The following is a 19,748-nucleotide window of genomic DNA, read 5'->3' as shown; positions in this document are numbered from 1 at the left end:
TTTGTCTACATGGGACAATAAGTATTTATAGTTGTTGACTGTGTAATGTTGGTCTTAGAAAGGGGTTTCTTGTGGTTTCTGCACCAATTATTGCTGACACAGGCTTAAGGTACTGCATTGTTTGTCAGGCTGCTGGTGTGTCCAAGATCAATAAAAGCTATTATAGATACCAAAACAACCGCGACAGAGGCAGACTGGAAGTCTTACAGACATTTTTTGGTAATAAAAATGTAAATGCTATATTTAAAGCAATGTTATTTACATTGTGCACTTCAAAGTTGCTCTACTGAAACTCAAAAAGGGAAATCATGAAGAAGATGGAAAACTAGGAATTTATGACATTCCAGATCAGTAACACCTACATCAGACCCTGGTTCTGTAACTACAAAGTAGTGAAGAAATTATCCAGGGGCATGAGGTCACAAAGAGTCAGACAGGACTGAGCACACACAAATTAGAAGAACAAATACCAACTCAGGATTAGAGAATAAAAATAATAGTCCCATTTGGGCAAAAAGGTGAGGAAATGGTGATGACTCAGCACGTCATAAAACACATCAGCAATACCCTCTCAGCCAGTCAGTTATGCGAGTGAAGGTGGACAAGCTGAGGTAGGTGAGACCAATGTCATCCTACAAGCTGCCCTTCAACGACCCACACCTAATGCATTCACTGTAGGTATATTCTATGGCTTTTCAATTTCACTGTAAAATGGCATATTCAATTCATGTTTGTAGCTCTGTATGTATGAGGAATTCATAATTCTGTTAAGTTCAGTCGCTTAGTTTTGTTCGACTCTTTGTGACCCCATGAACTGCAGCACACCAGGCCTCCCTGCCCATCATCAACTCCCAGAGTCCACCCAAATCCATGTCTGTCGAGTTGATGATGCCATCCAACCATCTCATCCTCTGTCGTCCCCTTCTCCTCCTGCCCTCAATCTTTCCCAGCATGAGGGTCTTTTCCAATAATTCATCTCTTTGCATCAGGTGGCCAAAGTATTGGAGATTCAGCCTCAACATCAGTCCTTCCAATGAACACCCAGGACTGATCTCCTTTAGGATGGACTGGTTGGATCTCCTTGCAGTCCAAGGGACTCTCAAGAGTCTTCTCCAACACCACAGTTCAAAAGCATCAATTCTTCGGTGCTCAGCTTTCTTCACCATCCAACTCTCACATCCATACATGACTACTGGAAAAACCATAGCCTTGACTAGACAGACCTTTGCTGGCAAAGTAATGTCTCTGCTTTTTAATATGCTGTCTAGGTTGGTCATAACTTTCCCTCCAAGGAGTAAGCGTCTTTAATCTCATGGCTGCAGTCTCCACTTCTGTTAAGTACATACTTCTAGTTAAGCGCTATGGGACTTCTATCTCCTTCCTCAATGCTGTACCGAGCAGTGTGCTGCTCTCAACAGCTGTATATCTCAGTTCAGCTGTTCCACACACGTTTATAAAACTAAACCCGGAAAACTCAAATTGGAATGCTTAGAGCAAGTCTGAATTTTTCTATTTCTCAAAGTCTAAATCTAGTGAATTTCTTACCTATGAAATGCTTGTGATCACAGACAACATTCAATACAACATCAATTATCTAAATCATTCATCAACCAAGGTATTTTACTCATTACCTCAGCAATTAAAAAGAAAACTCTCAGGGGATTCTCTGGTGGCCCAGTGGTTGAGAATCTGCCTTACAATGCGGGAAATATGGGTTCAATCTCTGGTTGGGGAACTAAGATCCCACATGCCATGAAGCAACTAATAAGCCCATGCCCTAAAACTACCGATCCCGCATGACACAACCAGAGAGCCTGCGTGCCACAACTAAGACCCAATGCAGCCCAGTGACTAAGCGCTGAAGAACAAAACAGAAACCCTCTCAGGATGGATCTCCACGGCCAATACAAACTCAAACTCAAGATACACATATTCTGCAGCTACAGTTCTATCATCAAAAGTTATGCTGAAGGATCTTCTCCAGATTATTTTTAGGTTGCCTTCAGCTAACAGTGCAGCTAAAAAGTTGGAGACAGCTGTGTTTCAAATCCTGTCTCTATCAGTTATTAACCATATAGCAATAGATAATCTGCTTAACATTTATTTTTTGTACAATTGGGAATGTAAACAGCTTCTTTTCAAACATAAATTTTTAAAATAAATCTACTAAATGTGTAGCACAGACACACGGTAAAGGTTAACAAATATTAGTCTTACGTTTTATGTTTCATTATGAAATTACAAAAGTTAAATTATATCAGCAGACTATTAAAACTATTTGAAAGATTTTCAGCAATATCTCCAAGTTAACATGCCCATACATTAAATATAGAATTCCATTCCATTGGTTTTATCATCCATGAAGGTGTAAATATATTCTGCAAAATGGCAATGAAAAGCTGTAACACTTACCACACCTGAAGCTCACACCAGATTCTAAATGCCATTTCCTACTAAAAGGTACCTGTTTCTAGATATATGGCTAATTTCTAGTAGTAGGGCAAGGAAAGTAAAAGCCTGGAACACTTTCTGGGCCAGAAAGTAGGGTATTACTTAAAGACTCTTCTTGTTGTTTAGTTACTGAGCTGTGTCTGACTCTTTTGCAATCCTACGGACTGTAGCCCACCAGGCTCCTCTGTGCATGGGATTTCTCAGGCAAGAATACTGGAGAGGGTTGCCATTTCCTGCACTGGGGATCTTCCCGACCCAGGGACTGAACGCGCGTCTTCTGCTTGGCAGGCAGATTCTTTACCACTGAGCCACCTGGGAAGTCCTAAAGACTACTGGATCATGCCAAAGTTCTCAGGAGGAGGAGGAGAGTGTAAAGTAGGAAAGCTTCTTCCAAACAGAACATCAGCTAATAAACGGATGGAAGGAACAAACAGCCTACCCTTTCCACTGCTCACTGAACACTGTTACCTGGTGGCCCCGCAGCACCTCAAATGCAATGTACCCAAAGCTAAACTGACTGTCCATCCCCCAGCTGTGTCTTGCTCCTAGCTTCCCTCATTTAGGTGACAGTACTCACCTTCAACAGCTCATGTGAGCAATCTGTCAATTCTACTTTTTAAACATCTCCATTCACCATCTCAGCTGAAGCAATTCAGAGAGTCCTTCCCTGGTGGCTCAGACAAGAGTCTGCTTGCAGTGCCGCAGACCCAGGTTTGATCCCTGGGTCAGGAAAATTCCCTGGAGAAAGGAATGGCTACCCACTCCAGTATTCTTGCCTGGAGAATTCCATGGACAGAGGAGCCTGGTGGGCTACAGTCCATGTTTATACATCATCCAATGTTTATCTGCCTTCTTAGCACAGTAGGCAGCGCTTCAGTCTCATAATGTGAAAGTCCTGAGTTCCAACCTCAGTGAGCACAGTTTGGGCTTCCCTGGTAGCTCAGCTGGTAAAGAATCCACCAGAAATGCAGGAGACCCTGATGTCAGGAAGATGTGTGGGAGAAGGGATAGGCTACCCACTCCAGTATTCTTGGGCTTTCCTGGTGGCTCAGACGGTAAAGAATTCACCTGCAATGTGAGAGATCTGGGTTCAATCCCTGGGTTGGGAAGATTCCCCTGGAGAAGAGAATGGCAATCCACTCCAGTTTCTGGCCTAGAGAATTCCATGGACCAGGGAGTCTTGCAGGCCACAGTCCATGGGGTCATAGAGAGTCAGACACGACTGAGCAACTTTCATTCACAACAGAAAACAGCTTCTTGCCTCTAGTCTGGCACCCTATAATCCATTCTTCAGAGCGCTCCCAGAGTGATCTTTCTAAAAAGAAAATACAAACTTAACCGGGAGAACACAGTGCTTCATGTTCCGAATCCTGACCATGCCTCCAGCCTCATCTATTTTACTACTTAGTCTTGTCCCACTATTCCAGCTACCCAGGCAATGTGCATGTTCGTACCAAGCTCATCTGTGGCCCTGCAAACGCTGCTCCCTTTTCTGGAAAAACATTCAGTTCCTTCTTCACCTAACTTTTATATATTCTAATTTACACTCAAGTCAGGGTTCCCTTTGGAAAACAATTTGAATGGCACGTGCCTAGCCTTTACTCCTCTCCCCCAACAGCCCTCCTACAAACTCCTGAGCATCTGATATGTGCAACTGTCATGGTACTTAACCAGGCGCTATTTTAATTGTCTGTGTACTTGTCTATCTCCCCCTCTAAGAATCTTTTATGCCTAGCACTTAAAAACGGGACTTGAAAAATACATATCACACAAACATTCATTAGGAAGTCTTCTACAAAAATGTATGCTTTCAAGTCTGCCTCAGAGAGTCATCTGAGGAGCTCATAAGCAATCCAAACTCCAGTTGGCACCTGTGACACTTATGAACTCTTCTTTATGATAAAGTCTTCTTGTATTAGTTGAATGCTCTTAAGAAACCAAACTAGAATAGACTATCAACTTCTGAAAACAAGTCATAAAACAGAACGGTATTAAAAAAAAAATCACGTAACAAACACACCTGTTTTCATTCTACATAAAACTTGAGAAATATACACTTAAATAGACACAGGCACCTTAAAATATTATACTTCATACAATACAGGCAAGATTAAATAAGAGGCATTTATTTAGGAAAATATTAGGCTCTGTATAGATATCAATAAAAAACAAAGAAGATCAAAGCTTAAAATGTAACCTAAAGCTCACTGATAAAGAGAAAGCACTGGGGCACTACTGGACAAAGGAAGTAAATGATGAATCATGTGACCCTGAGCAAGACATTTTACCTCTCGCAAGGTTAGTTCCTTTATCTGTATGTAATCCACTTCACCAGCTCTTGAACCATCAGCTGAAGTATTTTTGGAAATCATATATGCGTACATTCACAAATACTTGCTAGGTGGTGCTGCTGCTTCTGCTACGTACTAAGTGCCCCGTCCACCAAGTCCCACGGTCTCTGCCACATGTCAAAGCTGCCAAAGTTTCCGTTTGGGGCAAATAATGGAGAACATCAAACAAGGGCTGCTTATGCCTTCGCAACCTCAAGTTCTTAACAACGAAGGGGCTCCTTCAGTTTTTACCTAAGCCAGATCTCAGTTTAGTTCAAGGTAAAGTTCAAGGTAAAGCCAAAAGGCAACTACAATGTTACAGAGCTCACAGCTGTACATGCAAGAGTGTGACTTTGTCAGAGTCAAGTTCACCACACCTGGCTGCTACTGCTCTGCAGAATTCTCTCTCACGGAAGCTCCTTATCACTCAAAACCAAGATTTTATGGTGTCGAAACTACTGAATGGCCAGAGTTTTGTTATTGTTTTTGCTTTTTTCTCACGTTGGGGATCTCCAGTACAGACATGAGGTGTCTTGGAAGAGCAATTATCCCAATAAAGGCCCCATCCGGGTCTAGTATTCCCTTTCTATACAGTTTAGTTTACAGATGAAGGTCAGAGGGCCCCGGCTGCATAAATAAGTTCTTGCTTTCCAAGGAGCTCTCTAAATGTGCACCTGCTGTTTTAGAAAAACACAACAGATCTCTGTTCTGCCACCCTTAACGATGCACACAGTGAATTCCCCAAAATTCTGAGTACAATGGTGCTCTTTTGCCAATTCAGAAGGAAAAAAAACCCTAAACTGTACATTTAAAGACCATTATTCTAAACTATGAAAAAGATTTAATAAGTAATTACAAGAACACTAAACTTTATATTCTTTCAGTCCAAGCCCCCTCTAAATTTTGGTAACACAAACAAGCTAGATTTTTTATAAAATGATTTTCTGGATTGTAAATAGGCAATTACATTAACATCTAGCTGAGCATGAAATATTCGCCCAACTAAAGTTTAAAGTCATATGCTTCAAAACACATGGAAAGGTAAAACTGGCACTGCAGGTAAAGCTGCAAATGTGTTTTAAAGCCATACAAAAAGAAGTTCCTCTTTCAAAGTATGACTTAAGTTCCGCTATCTGAACTGTCTTTGAAGAACTGCCAGGTAAAACACATAGTTTCTTTATGGTCACTGTACATTATTTACATCTTAATAAGAGAATATTAACAGCAAATTTTGCTCTGTGCCAAACTTCAGTCTTTTTTCCCCAGCACTTTAAGTATCAGACCAACAGAAATTACTACTAGAAAAACATGAAAACAGTGTTGTTCAGATTCTTTTCCTTTTTAGAGTCATTCACTCTACAAATATTTGGCTACCTACCACGTAACAAGTATTGCATGATGGAACTGGGAGATAAAGATACAGTCACTGTCTTCAAGACGCTTACAATCCAGCCAGGGTGAACGAGCCAGCAACCCTAACACAGAACAATAAATGCTCTGAGACAGGAAGGGACACAGAGAAGGAGTGGGAGATCAGATTTCAGCGAGCCGTCTGCGTTTGTCAAGTGAGAGGATGGTGTTCAAGACAAAGGAAATAGCAAACTAGCATGTACGGCTACTGCTGAGTGTTCATTATGGTTGGCACCTCGTTAACTACTCTGGGGCTTCCCCGGTGGCTCAGAAGGTAAAGAATCCAGCTGAAACACAGGTGACCCGGGCTGGATCTCTGGGTCAGGAAGATCCCCTGGAGAAGGGAATGGCTACTCACTCAAGTATTCTTGCTTGAAGAATTCCATGGACAGAGGAGCCTGGTGGGGCTATATAGTTCACTGGGCAGCAAAACTTTACATATCTCATTTAGTCCACATAACAATCCCCCAAAGATATTCAATCTTAAAATTAGGTAACTTTTCCAAGGTCACTAAAATTCTCAGTGCTATAGCCCAGATCTGAAGTAGGCATGTTTAAATGCAAAATTCCATGACTGTAAACACTTTTCCATCCTACATAAAAGCAGAGACAGGGAAAATGGCACAATGGACATGTTTCTAACCGCTATCTATATATCATAATTACTTAAGGAGTATAGAATTACTTCTATAAATACCAATGCTTGACACTCCGTTCCAGAAGACTTTAATTCAAGAAATGAAAGATGGGCCTCAGCATTATTTAAAAAAAAAAAAAAATTCCCTAGGCTGAGAGACATATGAAGCCCAGGTTGAAAAATACTGTTATGACACTCACATTTCTCTGATCATCAGTGATGCTGACCATCTTTTCATGTTTGTTGGCCATCTGTGTGTCTTCTGTGGAGATATGTCTCTTTAAGCCTTCTGTCCATTTTTTTCATTTGAGTTTTTTTTTAATTGAGTTGCATGAGCTGTTTATATATTTTTGAGATTAGTCCTTTGTCAGTCAACTCATTTGCAAATATTTTCTCCCATTCTGAGGGTTGGCTTTTCACCTCATTTATGGTTTCCTTTGCTTGCAAAAGCTTTTAAGTTTAACTAGGTCCCAACTGTTTATTTTTGTTTTTATTTTCATTACTCTAGGAAGTGGGTCAAAAAAAGACCTTGCTGCAATTTACGTCAGAGTGCTTTACCTATGTTTTCCTCTAAGAGCTTTGTAGTGTCTGGACTCACATTTAAGTCTTTAATCCATTCTGAGTTTACTTTTGTGTATGGTGTTAGGGAGTGTTCTAATTTTTTTTTAATTGAAGGATAATTACTTTACAGAATTTTGTTGTTTTCTGTCAAACCTCAACAGTCATAGGTATACATATATACCTTCCCTTTAGAACCTCCCTCACATCTTCCTCCCCAGGAGTGTTCTAATTTCATTCTCTCACATGTAGCTGTGAAATTAAAAGACGCTTGCTCCTTGGAAGAAAAGCTATGACAAACCTAGACAGCATATTAAAAAGCAGAGACATTACTGACAAAGGTCCATATACTCAAAGCTATGGTTTTCCCAGTAGTCATGTGTGGATGTGAGAGTTGGACCGTAAGGAAAGCTGAGTGTCAAAGAATTGATGCTTTTGAACTGTGGTGTTAGAGAAGACTCTTGGGAGTCCCTTGGACTGCAAGGAGATCAAACCAGTCTATTCTAAAGGAAATCAGTCCTGAATATTCATTGGAGGAACTGATGCTGAAGCTAACGCTCCAATACTTAAGGCCATCTGATGCGAAGAACTGACTCACTGAAAAAGACCCTATGCTGGGAAAGACTGAAGTCAGGAGGAGAAGGGGACGACAGAGGATGAGATGGCTGGATGGCATCACCGACTCGATGGGCATGAGTTTGAGCAAGCTCCAGGAGTTGGTGATGGACAGGGAAGCCTGGTGTGCTGCAGTCTATGAGGTCACAAAGGGTCGGACACAACTGAGCGACTGAACTGAACTGTCCAGTTTTCCCAAGACCACTTACTGAAGAGATTAAGTCTTCTCTCCATTATATATTCTTGCCTCATTTGTCATAGATTAGGTGACCACAGGTGCATGGGTTTACTTCTGGGCTTTCTGTTCTGTTCAGTTGATCTAAACTACAATGAGCTATCACCTCACACTGGTCAGAACAGTCACCATAAAAAAATCTACAAACAATAAATGCTAGAAAGGGTGTGGAGAGAAGAGAATCCTCCTACACTGTTGGTGGGAATATAAAACAGTACAGCTACTATAGAGAACAGTACAAAGTTTCCTTAAAAACAGAGCTACCATGTGTCCCAGCCATCCGACTCCTGGGCATACCTGAGGAAAACCATAATTCAAAAAGATACATATACCCCAATGTTCACTGCAGCACTATTCAGATTGGCCAGGACATGCACGCAACCTAAACATCCATCAACAGAGGAATGGACAAAGAGTATGTAGTATAAATGGCAACCCACTCCAGTGTTCTTGCCTGGAGAATCCCAGGGACGGAGGAGCCTGGTGGGCTGCCGTCTATGGGGTCGCACAGAGTCAGACACGACTGAAGCAACTTAGCAGTATATATATACAACGAAATATTTCTCAGCCATATAAAGGGACAAAACAGTGCTGTTTGCAGGGACGTGGCTGCATCTAGAGACTGTTGCAAAGAGTGAAGTGAGTCAGAAAGAGAAAAACAAATATTTTATAATATCACTTATATGTGGAGACTTCCCCGGTGGCTCAGACGGTAAAAGCGTCTGCCTACAATGCGGGAGACCTAGGTTCGATCCCTGGGTTGGGAAGATCTCCTGGAGAAGGAAATGGCAAGCTACTCCAGTATTCTTGCCTGGAAAATTCCATGGACGGAGGAGCCTGGCAGGCTGCAGTCCATGGGGTCGCGAAGAGTCAGTCGGACACAACTGAGCGACATTTACTTTACTTTACTTACATGTGGAATCTAGATAAATAGTACCAATGAACTTATTTGCAAATCAGAAATAGAGACACAGATGTAGCGAACTTACTTACGGGAGGAAGGGGAGCAGGGCGGGTGTGGGATGAACCGGGAGACTGGAATTGACATACGTGCACTACGTTTAACTGACACACACGCACTACTACATATACGTAAGGTCACGACAGAGCACCAAGTAGAGCTCCTTGTACCATACAGTAGATTCTCATTAGTTACCTACTTTCTACACAGTAGTGTATGTATGCATGGTTTGAACCCAATCAGAAGTGGGCAGAAGACCTGAACAAACATTTCACCAAAGAAGACATGCAGATGGCTAAGAAACAGGAAAAGATGCTCAACACCACTCATTATCAGAGAAATGCAAATCAAAACTACAATGAGGTTTTCACCTCACACCAGTCTGAATGGCCATGGTCAAAAAAATCTACAAACAATAAATGCTGGAGAGGGTGTGGAGAAAAGGGTACCCTCTTGCACTGTTGGTGGGAATGTAAATTGGTACAGCCACTATGGAGAAGAATATGGAAGCTTCTGCACAACAAAGGAAAATATAAGCAAGGTGAAAAGACAGCCTTCTGAATGGGAGAAAATAATAGCAAATGAAGCAACTGACAAACAACTAATCTCAAAAATATACAAGCAACTTCTGCAGCTCAACTCCAGAAAAATAAACGACCCTATCAAAAAATGGGCCAAAGAACTAAATAGACATTTCTCCAAAGAAGACATACGGATGGCTAACAAACACATGAAAAGATGCTCAACATCACTCATTATTAGAGAAATGCAAATCAAAACCACAATGAGGTACCACTTCACACCAGTCAGAATGGCTGCGATCCAAAAATCTGCAAGCAATAAATGCTGGAGAGGGTGTGGAGAAAAGGGAACCCTCCTACACTGTTGGTGGGAATGCAAACTAGTACAGCCACTATGGAGAACAGTGTGGAGATTCCTTTAAAAATTGCAAATAGAACTACCTTATGACCCAGCAATCCCACTGCTGGGCATACACACCGAGGAAACCAGAATTGAAAGAGACACATGTACCCCAATGTTCATCGCAGCACTGTTTATAATAGCCAGGACATGGAAACAACCTAGATGTCCATCAGCAGATGAATGGATAAGAAAGCTGTGGTACATATACACAATGGAGTATTACTCAGCGGTTAAAAAGAATTCATTTGAATCAGTTCTGATGAGATGGATGAAACTGGAGCCGATTATACAGAGTGAAGTAAGCCAGAAAGAAAAACACCAATACAGTATACTAACACATATATATGGAATTTAGGAAGATGGCAATGACGACCCTGTATGCAAGACAGGGAAAGAGACACAGATGTGTATAACGGACTTTTGGACTCAGAGGGAGAGGGAGAGGGTGGGATGATTTGGGAGAATGACATTCTAACATGTATACTATCATGTGAATTGAATCGCCAGTCTATGTCTGACGCAGGATGCAGCATGCTTGGGGCTGGTGCATGGGGATGACCCAGAAAGATGTTATGGGGAGGGAGGTGGGAGGGGGGTTCATGTTTGGGAATGCATGTAAGAATTAAAGATTTTAAAATTTAAAAAATAAAAAACTAAAAAAAAAAAAAAAAACAACTAGGAATAAAACTACCATATGACCCAAGAATTCCACTAGTCAGCATATACCCTGAAGAAACCATACTGAAAAAGACATATGTACCCCAGTGTTCACTGTAGCACTATTAACAATAGCTAGGTCATGGAAGCAACCTAGATGCCCACTTGCAGAAAAATGGGTAAAGAAGCATATATACAATGGAATATGACTCAGCCATAAAAACAAGTGCATTTGAATCAGTTCTAATGATGTGGATGAACCTAGAGACTATTACACAGAGTGAAGGAAGTCAGAGAAAAACAAATATCGTATTATGCACATAAATGAACTCTAGAAAGAAGGTACAGATGGACCTATTTGCAGGGCAGCAATGGAGACCCAGACACAGAAAACAGACTTGTGGACACAGTAGGAGAAGGAGAGGGTGTGCCCAATAAAGAAATTAGCACTGAAACATACACATTACCATATGTGAAACAGATAGCTGGAGCTGGTGGGAATTTGCTATATGATGAAGGGAGCTCAAACATGGTGCTCTGTGACTACCTAGAGGGGTGGGATGGGGTGGGAGGTGAGAGAGCTTCAATAGGGAGCAGACACGTGTATATGCCTATAGCTGATTCATGTTGACGTATGCCAGAAACTAACACAATATTGTAAAGCAATTATCCTCCAATTAAAAATAAATAAAAATAAACTCAAGTAACTCCAAAAAAAAAAAAAAAAAGCCGTGTGTCTGGGGGTGTGGGATGATACGGCTGGAGTGCAAGGCAGAAGATAACGGACGACTCTACATCTTTCCCATTCCCATCAGAGCCAAATTCATGAACTTGCAGCCTTCACTTTCTTGGGTCTTCCTCTCTAATCCACCGCAGTCAGGCTCTGTATTCAGTCCACTGAAAGCATTCTGATGGAAGCAACCTGAAGAATATAGGAGTCTTCACCTTTCTTGAACTCTCTATAATACCTGATGTTAATAATTAGGGATTTCTTTATGAAATGTCTTCCTGTAAGTTCTTCCCCCACCTCTATAAACACCTTCTTTTCATTGTCTGGCAGTTTTCTTTTCCTTCCCTCATCCCTTTAATATCAGAGCACTCAGAGTCTGTCCTCCTTTTCTCAGTTGACTTCACCTATGATCCATAAGCTGTAGACTCTCAGACCAACTCAGACCATTAGCTAGTTTGATCTGAAGCTCCAAATGCTTTCTGAACATCTCTGTGTCCCCTGCAGGGAGCCTCAAACCTTCTCTAAAACTGAATTCTCTTCCGACCCTAATTCTGCCTTTTAATAATGTGCTATTATTCACAGTTACCCAAACGAGAAACTAAGAAATTATCTGAACTTCTGCTTTGCTCTGAAGAGACCCAATCCAAGTCTGTCCCAACAAGCAAAAGACAGAAAAGTTTGCCACATTTGCCCCAGAGCTACTGTGGGCACTTAAAAGAACATAAAGACAGAGTGTCTCCTGGCCTGAAGTGCAGCATCTGAAGTTTGAGGCAGTTGCCACAAGAGTAGGGTTGGAAAGAATGAGGTGGCCATTCCAAAAAGGGTCAGGTGAGTCAAGGTATAAAGGATAAGCAGACGAAGATCAAGAAAAGCCAAGATAGGAGGTTCAAAGTCCAGCCCAGAGATTAAAATGCAAAGAAGCAAGATAGTTTCCTAGTTCTCTTGGTTACTGAAAGAATACACACTGTATGATCCCACTCAAATGAATGCAAAAACATCTTTCATGGTGAAAGATATCAGAACAGTTTCCTTTGGGAAAAGGTACTGAGTGGGAGAGGCAAAGGGGGAGTTTCTGGAGGGCTGCTAATACTCTATAATAATGATTTGGAAGGTACCTAAATATATTTGTGAAAATTAGGCTGGCTATACACTTGAAAGCATGTGGAATTTACCGTATGTGTATTACGTTGTTGTTTAGTTGCTAAGCCATGTCTGACTTTTGTGAACCCAAGGACTGTAGCCAGCCAAGTTCCTTTCTCCATGGGATTTCCCACTCAAGAACAATGGAGTGAGCTGCCATTTCTTTCTCCAGGGAATCTTTCCAATGCAAGGACTAACCCCGTGTCTCCTGCATTGGCAGGCAGATTCTTTACCACTGAGCCACCAGGGAAGCCCCCATGTGTGTTATAGTCAATTTCAAAGACTGAAAAAAAAAGTCTGGCGGGATGTACAAACTCGCATTTCAATCAATGACCATGTTGAGACAACTCTACTTCACTATTCCACTATCTCATATTCTGCTACCTTATTTCACTCCTAAACTATCGCATTTGTTTCCTATAACTAGATCCGTATCTCCTGATTTCCCAGTTATCCTGATATAATCATTAACAGTCTTGCCTTTCACACTGAAAAATACTCTGGTGCAGACAAAATGTTGTTTGTTCATCCTACTGAAAACCACCTGCCTCTAGTGTAGCCAGCCTGTACCGCTTCTTTACCCATCCCCTGGCTTCACCTACACCTTCAACAATGCCCACAGAGTAATCTTTGTAAAAGTGACCCTATTTCTGGGCTAAATAGCTGTTCAACCCTCCAACAGTTCTCCTTTATTTACAACATCCAGTCCAAATCCCTGAAATGATCCAACCCTGCTATTATATGCAGCTTCAACATTTAACATCCAACACCACACACTGTCTCCTTATACACACAAACCACCATACACTAGTCCAGTGTTTTGCGACCTTTCTTCATTATCACTTCTCTCCAAAGAGTATTTTTCTTAATCGCCACCCCATCTCCAATTAAACATTAAGGAATAAGACACTGTTCAGTAACGATGAGTTTCGTGTGATATTACTACACAAACCATAGATCTAAGTTTTTTTTCATTTTCCATTCCCCTAAAGGACCCAATTTTTGTCCCACTGGGAACACCATCATCCCCACTGGGAATGCATGCTCACAGACTGGCTACTTGTTCTACAAATGCACCTGGCTTGTCACCATTAGTGCCTTTGCTCCTGCTGCCCTCTGCCTGGAATGACCTCCCTTCTGGATATCATCAAGAAAGCTATTCATGATACTATGGATTTAATTTAAAGGTCCTCCACAGAGCCTTTCCTTTTCTCACTTGCAGCTGTAAAGTGCCCTATTCACATCTTCGTTACCACTAATCTTAACGTTTTACTAATGTCTTGCCTGTCTCCTAAATCACTGAAGAATAGGGACCATGTCCAATTTCTCCCTACAACCTTGGCTTTTAGTATTCTAACATATCTGCTTACTGACTGGATAAATTAATGTTATCATCTGCATGCGGTAACCAAACACCTCAGTTTGCTGGAGACAAATGACTTCTTTAATCTGTTTTCCGGGTGTACATAGTAATCCACCTCTTCTAATTCTCAAAAATAATTTGGATGACAATTTATACTGCTAACCTATCTAGGCAATGGGAAATAATTCTGAGCAAGAATAGAAGATGATCAGATCTCAGTATTAGAAAGATCACTCTAACCAAATATAACAATAAGTAAAATGACTCAAAAATTCAGGGGTGAAATGATGAAAGTGTGAACTAGGGTAGTTGAGCTGGACAGGAAGTAGAGAGAGACTCAAGATGTAAAATCAATAAGGTTTAGTGATCAGTTAGATATAGAGAAGAGGACAGCAGGGAAAATTGAGTAAAGACCCCTATTCTGAACTGAGAAACTGAGGCAGTCAGCAGGAGAATATTAAAGAGTAAGGATGATGATGGTTTCTATTTCAGACAAATGGCTTAAGAACCTGGAGGACAATTTAGTAGTTATATAATGAATCTGAAGCACATGAAAGGTGGTAAGATGCGACAGACTTATGTGACAGACTCAACCTATTAAAAACTAACAGAAGTCACACTGCTGAGTGAGACCACCCAGGTGTACAAAATCAGCAGTTCTACCGAACAGAAAGTATTATCTTTTAAAATGAGGTCTTTACAAAATTAATTCTAAATTTTGTTCTGTTTAATTGATTGTTTAACATGTGCAAAGCGTGGTATTAAGCAGTTAGAGATGGAAATATAAGAGAAATATTGTGCTCACTCTGAGGTAGAAAAGAAATATTACAGAGAAAGAATGGCATTGAATATGAACTGAGTTGAGAGAAATGCAAACTCAGGTCTCAATTTTGACTGTGGTGTCTTTAATTTTGGTATAAGGACTCAAAATGAGTACCTTAACAGCTTTCATTGTTTCAGAGCACTTAGCTTCCCACAGAGTAGTTAAGCCTAAAATTTTCCATTAAAAAAACAAAAACACTTTGTAAAGTGAAAAAGGAAATCAGAGGACTAGCTCAAGAAAGCCAGTGTGCTATGGAAGTTGAATCTACAAAGTAGGATAACTGGCCAGAAAAGTAAAAACTGCTTTAGAACACAGTTCTAAATGGCATTCTTCACAAAACTTTCCATTCTCAGCGTCTGGCTCACTAGGATTATGCTTGAGTTGATAGTTTCATGTAAGGACAACAGATGGTTCAAAATAAAGGAACCATTAATTTTGCCCAGAAACAAACAGAAGAATTCTTTATTCATTAATTATATGATGCAAACATCTGATTACAAGATTGTAAGACACTGATTCTTAATCTATTTGTATATTTTTCATAATGCTTTGTACCCAGTAGGTATTCAAGGAAAAGTAAGCTGAATGAACGCATTTCACCCCTTCTATTATACACTCTCTTGACTTAGCTCCCAGGACATCATCCCTCAAGCCTGGCTTTCCTTCGGCTGCACTGCTGGCTCCCACGCACTCTCCTTCGCTGGCCTCTGCTCTTCTCCCAGGCACTGTCTTTGGTCCTCTTCTATTCCCATGTATGCTCACCACTTTGGGAATTTCATCTAGTCTCATGACTTTAAACATTATCCTTAAGCTAATAACTATAAAGCTTCTATCTGCAGCCCAGCCTTCTCTTTAGAAATAATTATAAATTGTATACGTGACTCCTTACTCAACATTTCTAACAGACAGTTCAAATGTGACATGTTCAAAACTGAATTTCTGATCCATTCCCATTCCCCAAACTACTCATCCTGCAGCATTCCCGGGCTCTTTGACACAGCTCAAACTCTTTGATTGTTAACTCCAACACTCCAGTTATTCTGGCTAAAAACTTTGAAATCATGCTTGATGGCTTTCCTTTCCCTCAAAGCACAAATCTAATCCATTAGCAATCATGTCTGCTAAACCTTTAAAATATTTCCATAATTGACAACTGCTGGCGACCCACTCCAGTACTCCTGCCTGGAAAATCCCATGGACAGAGGAGCCTGGTAGGCTGCAGTCCATGGGGTCGCTAAGAGTCAGACACAACTGAGCGACCTCACTTTGACTTTTCACTTTCCTGCACTGGAGAAGGAAATGGCAACCCACTCCAGTGTTCTTGCCTGGAGAATCCCAGGGACGGAGGAGCCTGGTGGGCTGCTGTCTGTGGGGTCGCACAGAGTCGGACACAACTGAAGCGACTTAGCAGCAGCAGCACCACCACCACCAGCATTATTATCCTTTAGTCTGAGCTATGATCATCTCTTCCCTGCTTTAATGTGATAACCTCTAACTGATGTTCCTGTTTCTATCCTTGCTCCCACAGTCTATTCCCAACCCAGCAAGCAGCCAAGGGATGCGTTAAAAAGTAGGATTACATTGCTCCTCTGCTTCAAAACATTTTGGTGGAAAACAGAACTCTTTTTCATTCAAAATAAAAGTCAAAAATATACAATTAAGAGTCCTGCATGATAAGCTCCATCTTACATCACCATTGCCTCTCTGACTTCATCTCTTACACTCTGCACTAGTCGCTCAGAGCTCCCTGCTATTCCTTGAATGCACCAAACACTCTCTCATCTAAGGACCTTTGCAATGACTATTCTACTTGGAAAGCTATTTCCCAATATATTCCTATGGCTAATTCTATCACATGAATCAAAGCTTTAATAAAAATTCATCTCAATCAAGACACCAACTACCTTAAACTGCACCCAGTCCTTGTCCATTTCTTCCAATTCCTTTATCCTGATCTTTTTAAAATTTGCAATTATCAGCTAACGTATTATGTAGCATACTTGTTTCCTGTATTTATCTGTCCATCTCCCTCCCTCTTCAGTTAGAATATTAATAAAAACTCCAGCAGGGTAGGCCTGTTTAGTTCACTGATACACCCTAGTGCACAAAATAATGCCTTGAATTGGTAAGCTTTCAATAACTGAATATATTTATAATAGATGCTTAACAGTCCACTAAAAAGAATAAGGAACTTCTGAAAGCAGAAATGATCCTGTGAGAATTTCATCAAATTATTTATCACAAATAAATCATCACTAGAATTCAATTTATCACTTCTTTATTGATACTTCTGTGCCCCACCCCCAAACAAATTCTACACTCAATCAAAAGCACTGCCAAAGATGAAACTTCCCTTAGGACTCTACACTTTCCCTGCTAAGGGCCAGGGTTCAATCCCTGGTCGGGGAACTAAGATCCCACAAGTCACGTGGTATGGCCATAAATAAATATAGATAGTTTAAAAAGCACTGCCAATGAATCAAGAAGTTAACGTGTTATATGCTGCTAGATGTCAGAGCTCCAGTCTGGGTACTGTGGGCAGCTGTTTCAGCATTCATTCCCTTAAACAATGCTGCTGTTCCAGTAAAACAAGATGAAGTACTTAACACAGCAAACACTAGCCAACATAACTTTGTGAACAGTTCAGAAAACTTCCTATGGCTCAAAAATAAGCAAACTAGGTAATTTTGTTAATAAAGAGAATTAGGATTTTCCCATTAACATGCTCTCTTATCACTGTGGAATTATGTTAGGTATCAAAATGTATGTGAAAAATAACCCATTTATTTTCAAGTGCAATGTGACAGTTAACCAAAAGGGATCTGACTGAGCCACTGAAAGCCTCAAAAAAGTCAGAAGCCTGAAAAAACAGAGGGTGAATGAGAAGACAGAAGAAAGTATTACTATCACAGATACTTTAGAAACTTTACGCATTTGAAAATCAAATGTCCACTTTTAAATGACGGGTATATCTAAGAAGCCATAACAAGGAAGATCAGAAAATATTTTTAACAGAATAAAAAGGAAAAGAATTTACCAGAATTTGTTGCATGCAGCTGAAGCTGCTTGATACTTTCTAATGATATAGAGACTATGGTAGGTTCACCTATTCAAAATGAACGCTTTCAATTAACTCACAATGACCTCAAGAATCATCAGGGAAACTAAGACACCTAGAATTACAAATTCAAGTCTTGAAAAGAGGGCTGTGGCAAGTGGTAGAATCTGCTTTGTTTCTATGCAAAGATCAGGATCCCCAACAACAAAGTCTGATCCATCAGCTAAAATTACAGCTTGACTGTCAAGTCACAAAAGGTCAGTCCAAATTACTGAAGTCTACTATGCAAAACATTATAAACCTGAAAAACACAAAAGTGAATTCGGAAGAACTAACCCAAAGCACTTTCTTTCATTTATTTCAAATACACACAAGACAATCCAACAATAATTCACAATATTGTTTTTACCTTTTGGTTTAAGAAACATAGCACTTATTACGGAAATTTCTCCAAATCAAGGAAAACCTCACTCCGCCCCCTAAGCACTCTACACCGACCGGCAAGGTTAACACGTTTTAGTTATTTGCCTGAAAGCTAGCCTGCAGGTCAAATGAAAACCATTGAAGCTGATGCCATTACTACTAATTCAATACAGGAGGTTTTGGATCCAAGCACAAAATACTGTAAAATTTGCCAAATACACAGTCTGAAAAATTACCTCCTGAACTGATCTTTAAATACGCAGAATTCTCCACTAGAGTTCATCACCTGAACTGGACGCAAAGTTTTAAACTGATGTTGAAAACTTCATCGTTCAGGCAACCGAACAGTATTTAAAGTGCCTATACGGTAACTTTAAGAGAAATTATTAAATTTTAAGTAACTTTAACAGAGGTTTCTGGGTTTTCTCGTTGTTATTGTTAATGACACGGCAGTTACATTTCACTTACAACTTCCACCTCCTTTTTATAGTCTACCTAGTTACGGGACAATCTCACTCCGAGAACCGGCATTTTACCCTGAAAAAATACCATTTAGTAATGGGGCTTTCTTATCGAAAACACTGGAAGTCACCGGGTGTGCGGGGAAGGCAGCTTTTCGAGAAGGAAAGACGGCCGTCACCCGCCCGCGAAAAGGGCCCGGTTTAGGGCCGGGAACGCAGAGAACAGATAGCCTGGCAGCAGGTGCGAGGCTCTGGCAAGGGGACAGTCGCCGCAAGTTTCGGACAGACAGCGGGATGCCGTCCGTTGGACAGCGGGAGGCTCGACGGGTCAGCTGGCCTTACCTCGGGCGTCCGCTCTGGCGGCTTCTTCTTCAGCGCCTGCCTAGCGCCAGGGTCCACAGGTGAGTTCATGGTCGCGGCCCCAGCCCCCGTACTCCCCAGCCTGCCCTTAGCAGCCCATGCGACAGGCCATTTACCCTAGGTAGCGGGGGGCTACACCCTCCCCAGCGCAACTCCCCTGTAGAAGGGAACTCCGAACTGCGCCGGGGACCTAGCTTTGGCAAACAAACCTTCGCAACGCCCGCCCAGGGCCTCAGCCCACGCGCGACTGGCCAGAGGGAAGCCCGCGCGGGGGCGGAGGGAAGGCGAATGCGCGTGCGCAGCACGCGCAAGCGCGCAAACGAAGGCCTAAAGGCGTGACTCCGCGGTGACGTAAAAACTGGGGCGGTGCCCCGAAGCCGCTCCCAACGCTTCTAAGTGAGAGTTGAGGAAACGTCGCGAGACTTCACTTGAACCTGTCACTGCATCTGCCTCGGAGTGGCGGTTTCAGCCGCTGCAGCTTCCGGTGGCGAGGCCGGAAACGGGTTGTGACCGACTGAGAGAAAATAGTGTGTGGAGGATCAAACCATGGGGTAGGCGTTCTGGGTGGAGAGTTGTTTGTGCCAAAATCCGGAAGTTCAGGGCGTGGCCAGC

The 19,748-nt window shown here is 41.5% G+C and overlaps 1 protein-coding gene across 19 annotated transcripts in view; it reads right to left on the bottom strand.

The window, feature by feature from the left end:
• Window positions 1-19,428, bottom strand: part of RAPGEF6 (Rap guanine nucleotide exchange factor 6) — a 221,058-nt gene extending 201,630 nt beyond the window's left edge. For all 19 annotated transcript variants that reach the window (XM_060415604.1, XM_042250259.1, XM_042250263.1 and 16 more), the window contains exon 1: window positions 19,119-19,428. In XM_060415604.1, the coding sequence (XP_060271587.1) occupies window positions 19,119-19,187 (69 nt within the window). In that variant the 5' untranslated portion in view covers window positions 19,188-19,428. The remainder of the gene's footprint in view (window positions 1-19,118) is intronic.
• Between the last annotated feature and the right edge of the window lie 320 nt (window positions 19,429-19,748).

This window comes from Ovis aries, chromosome 5, assembly GCF_016772045.2.
Source record: "Ovis aries strain OAR_USU_Benz2616 breed Rambouillet chromosome 5, ARS-UI_Ramb_v3.0, whole genome shotgun sequence".
Lineage (NCBI taxonomy): Eukaryota > Metazoa > Chordata > Mammalia > Artiodactyla > Bovidae > Ovis > Ovis aries.
Note: the sequence above shows the minus strand (reverse complement) of the source record. Positions and strands in the feature narration are given on the sequence as shown.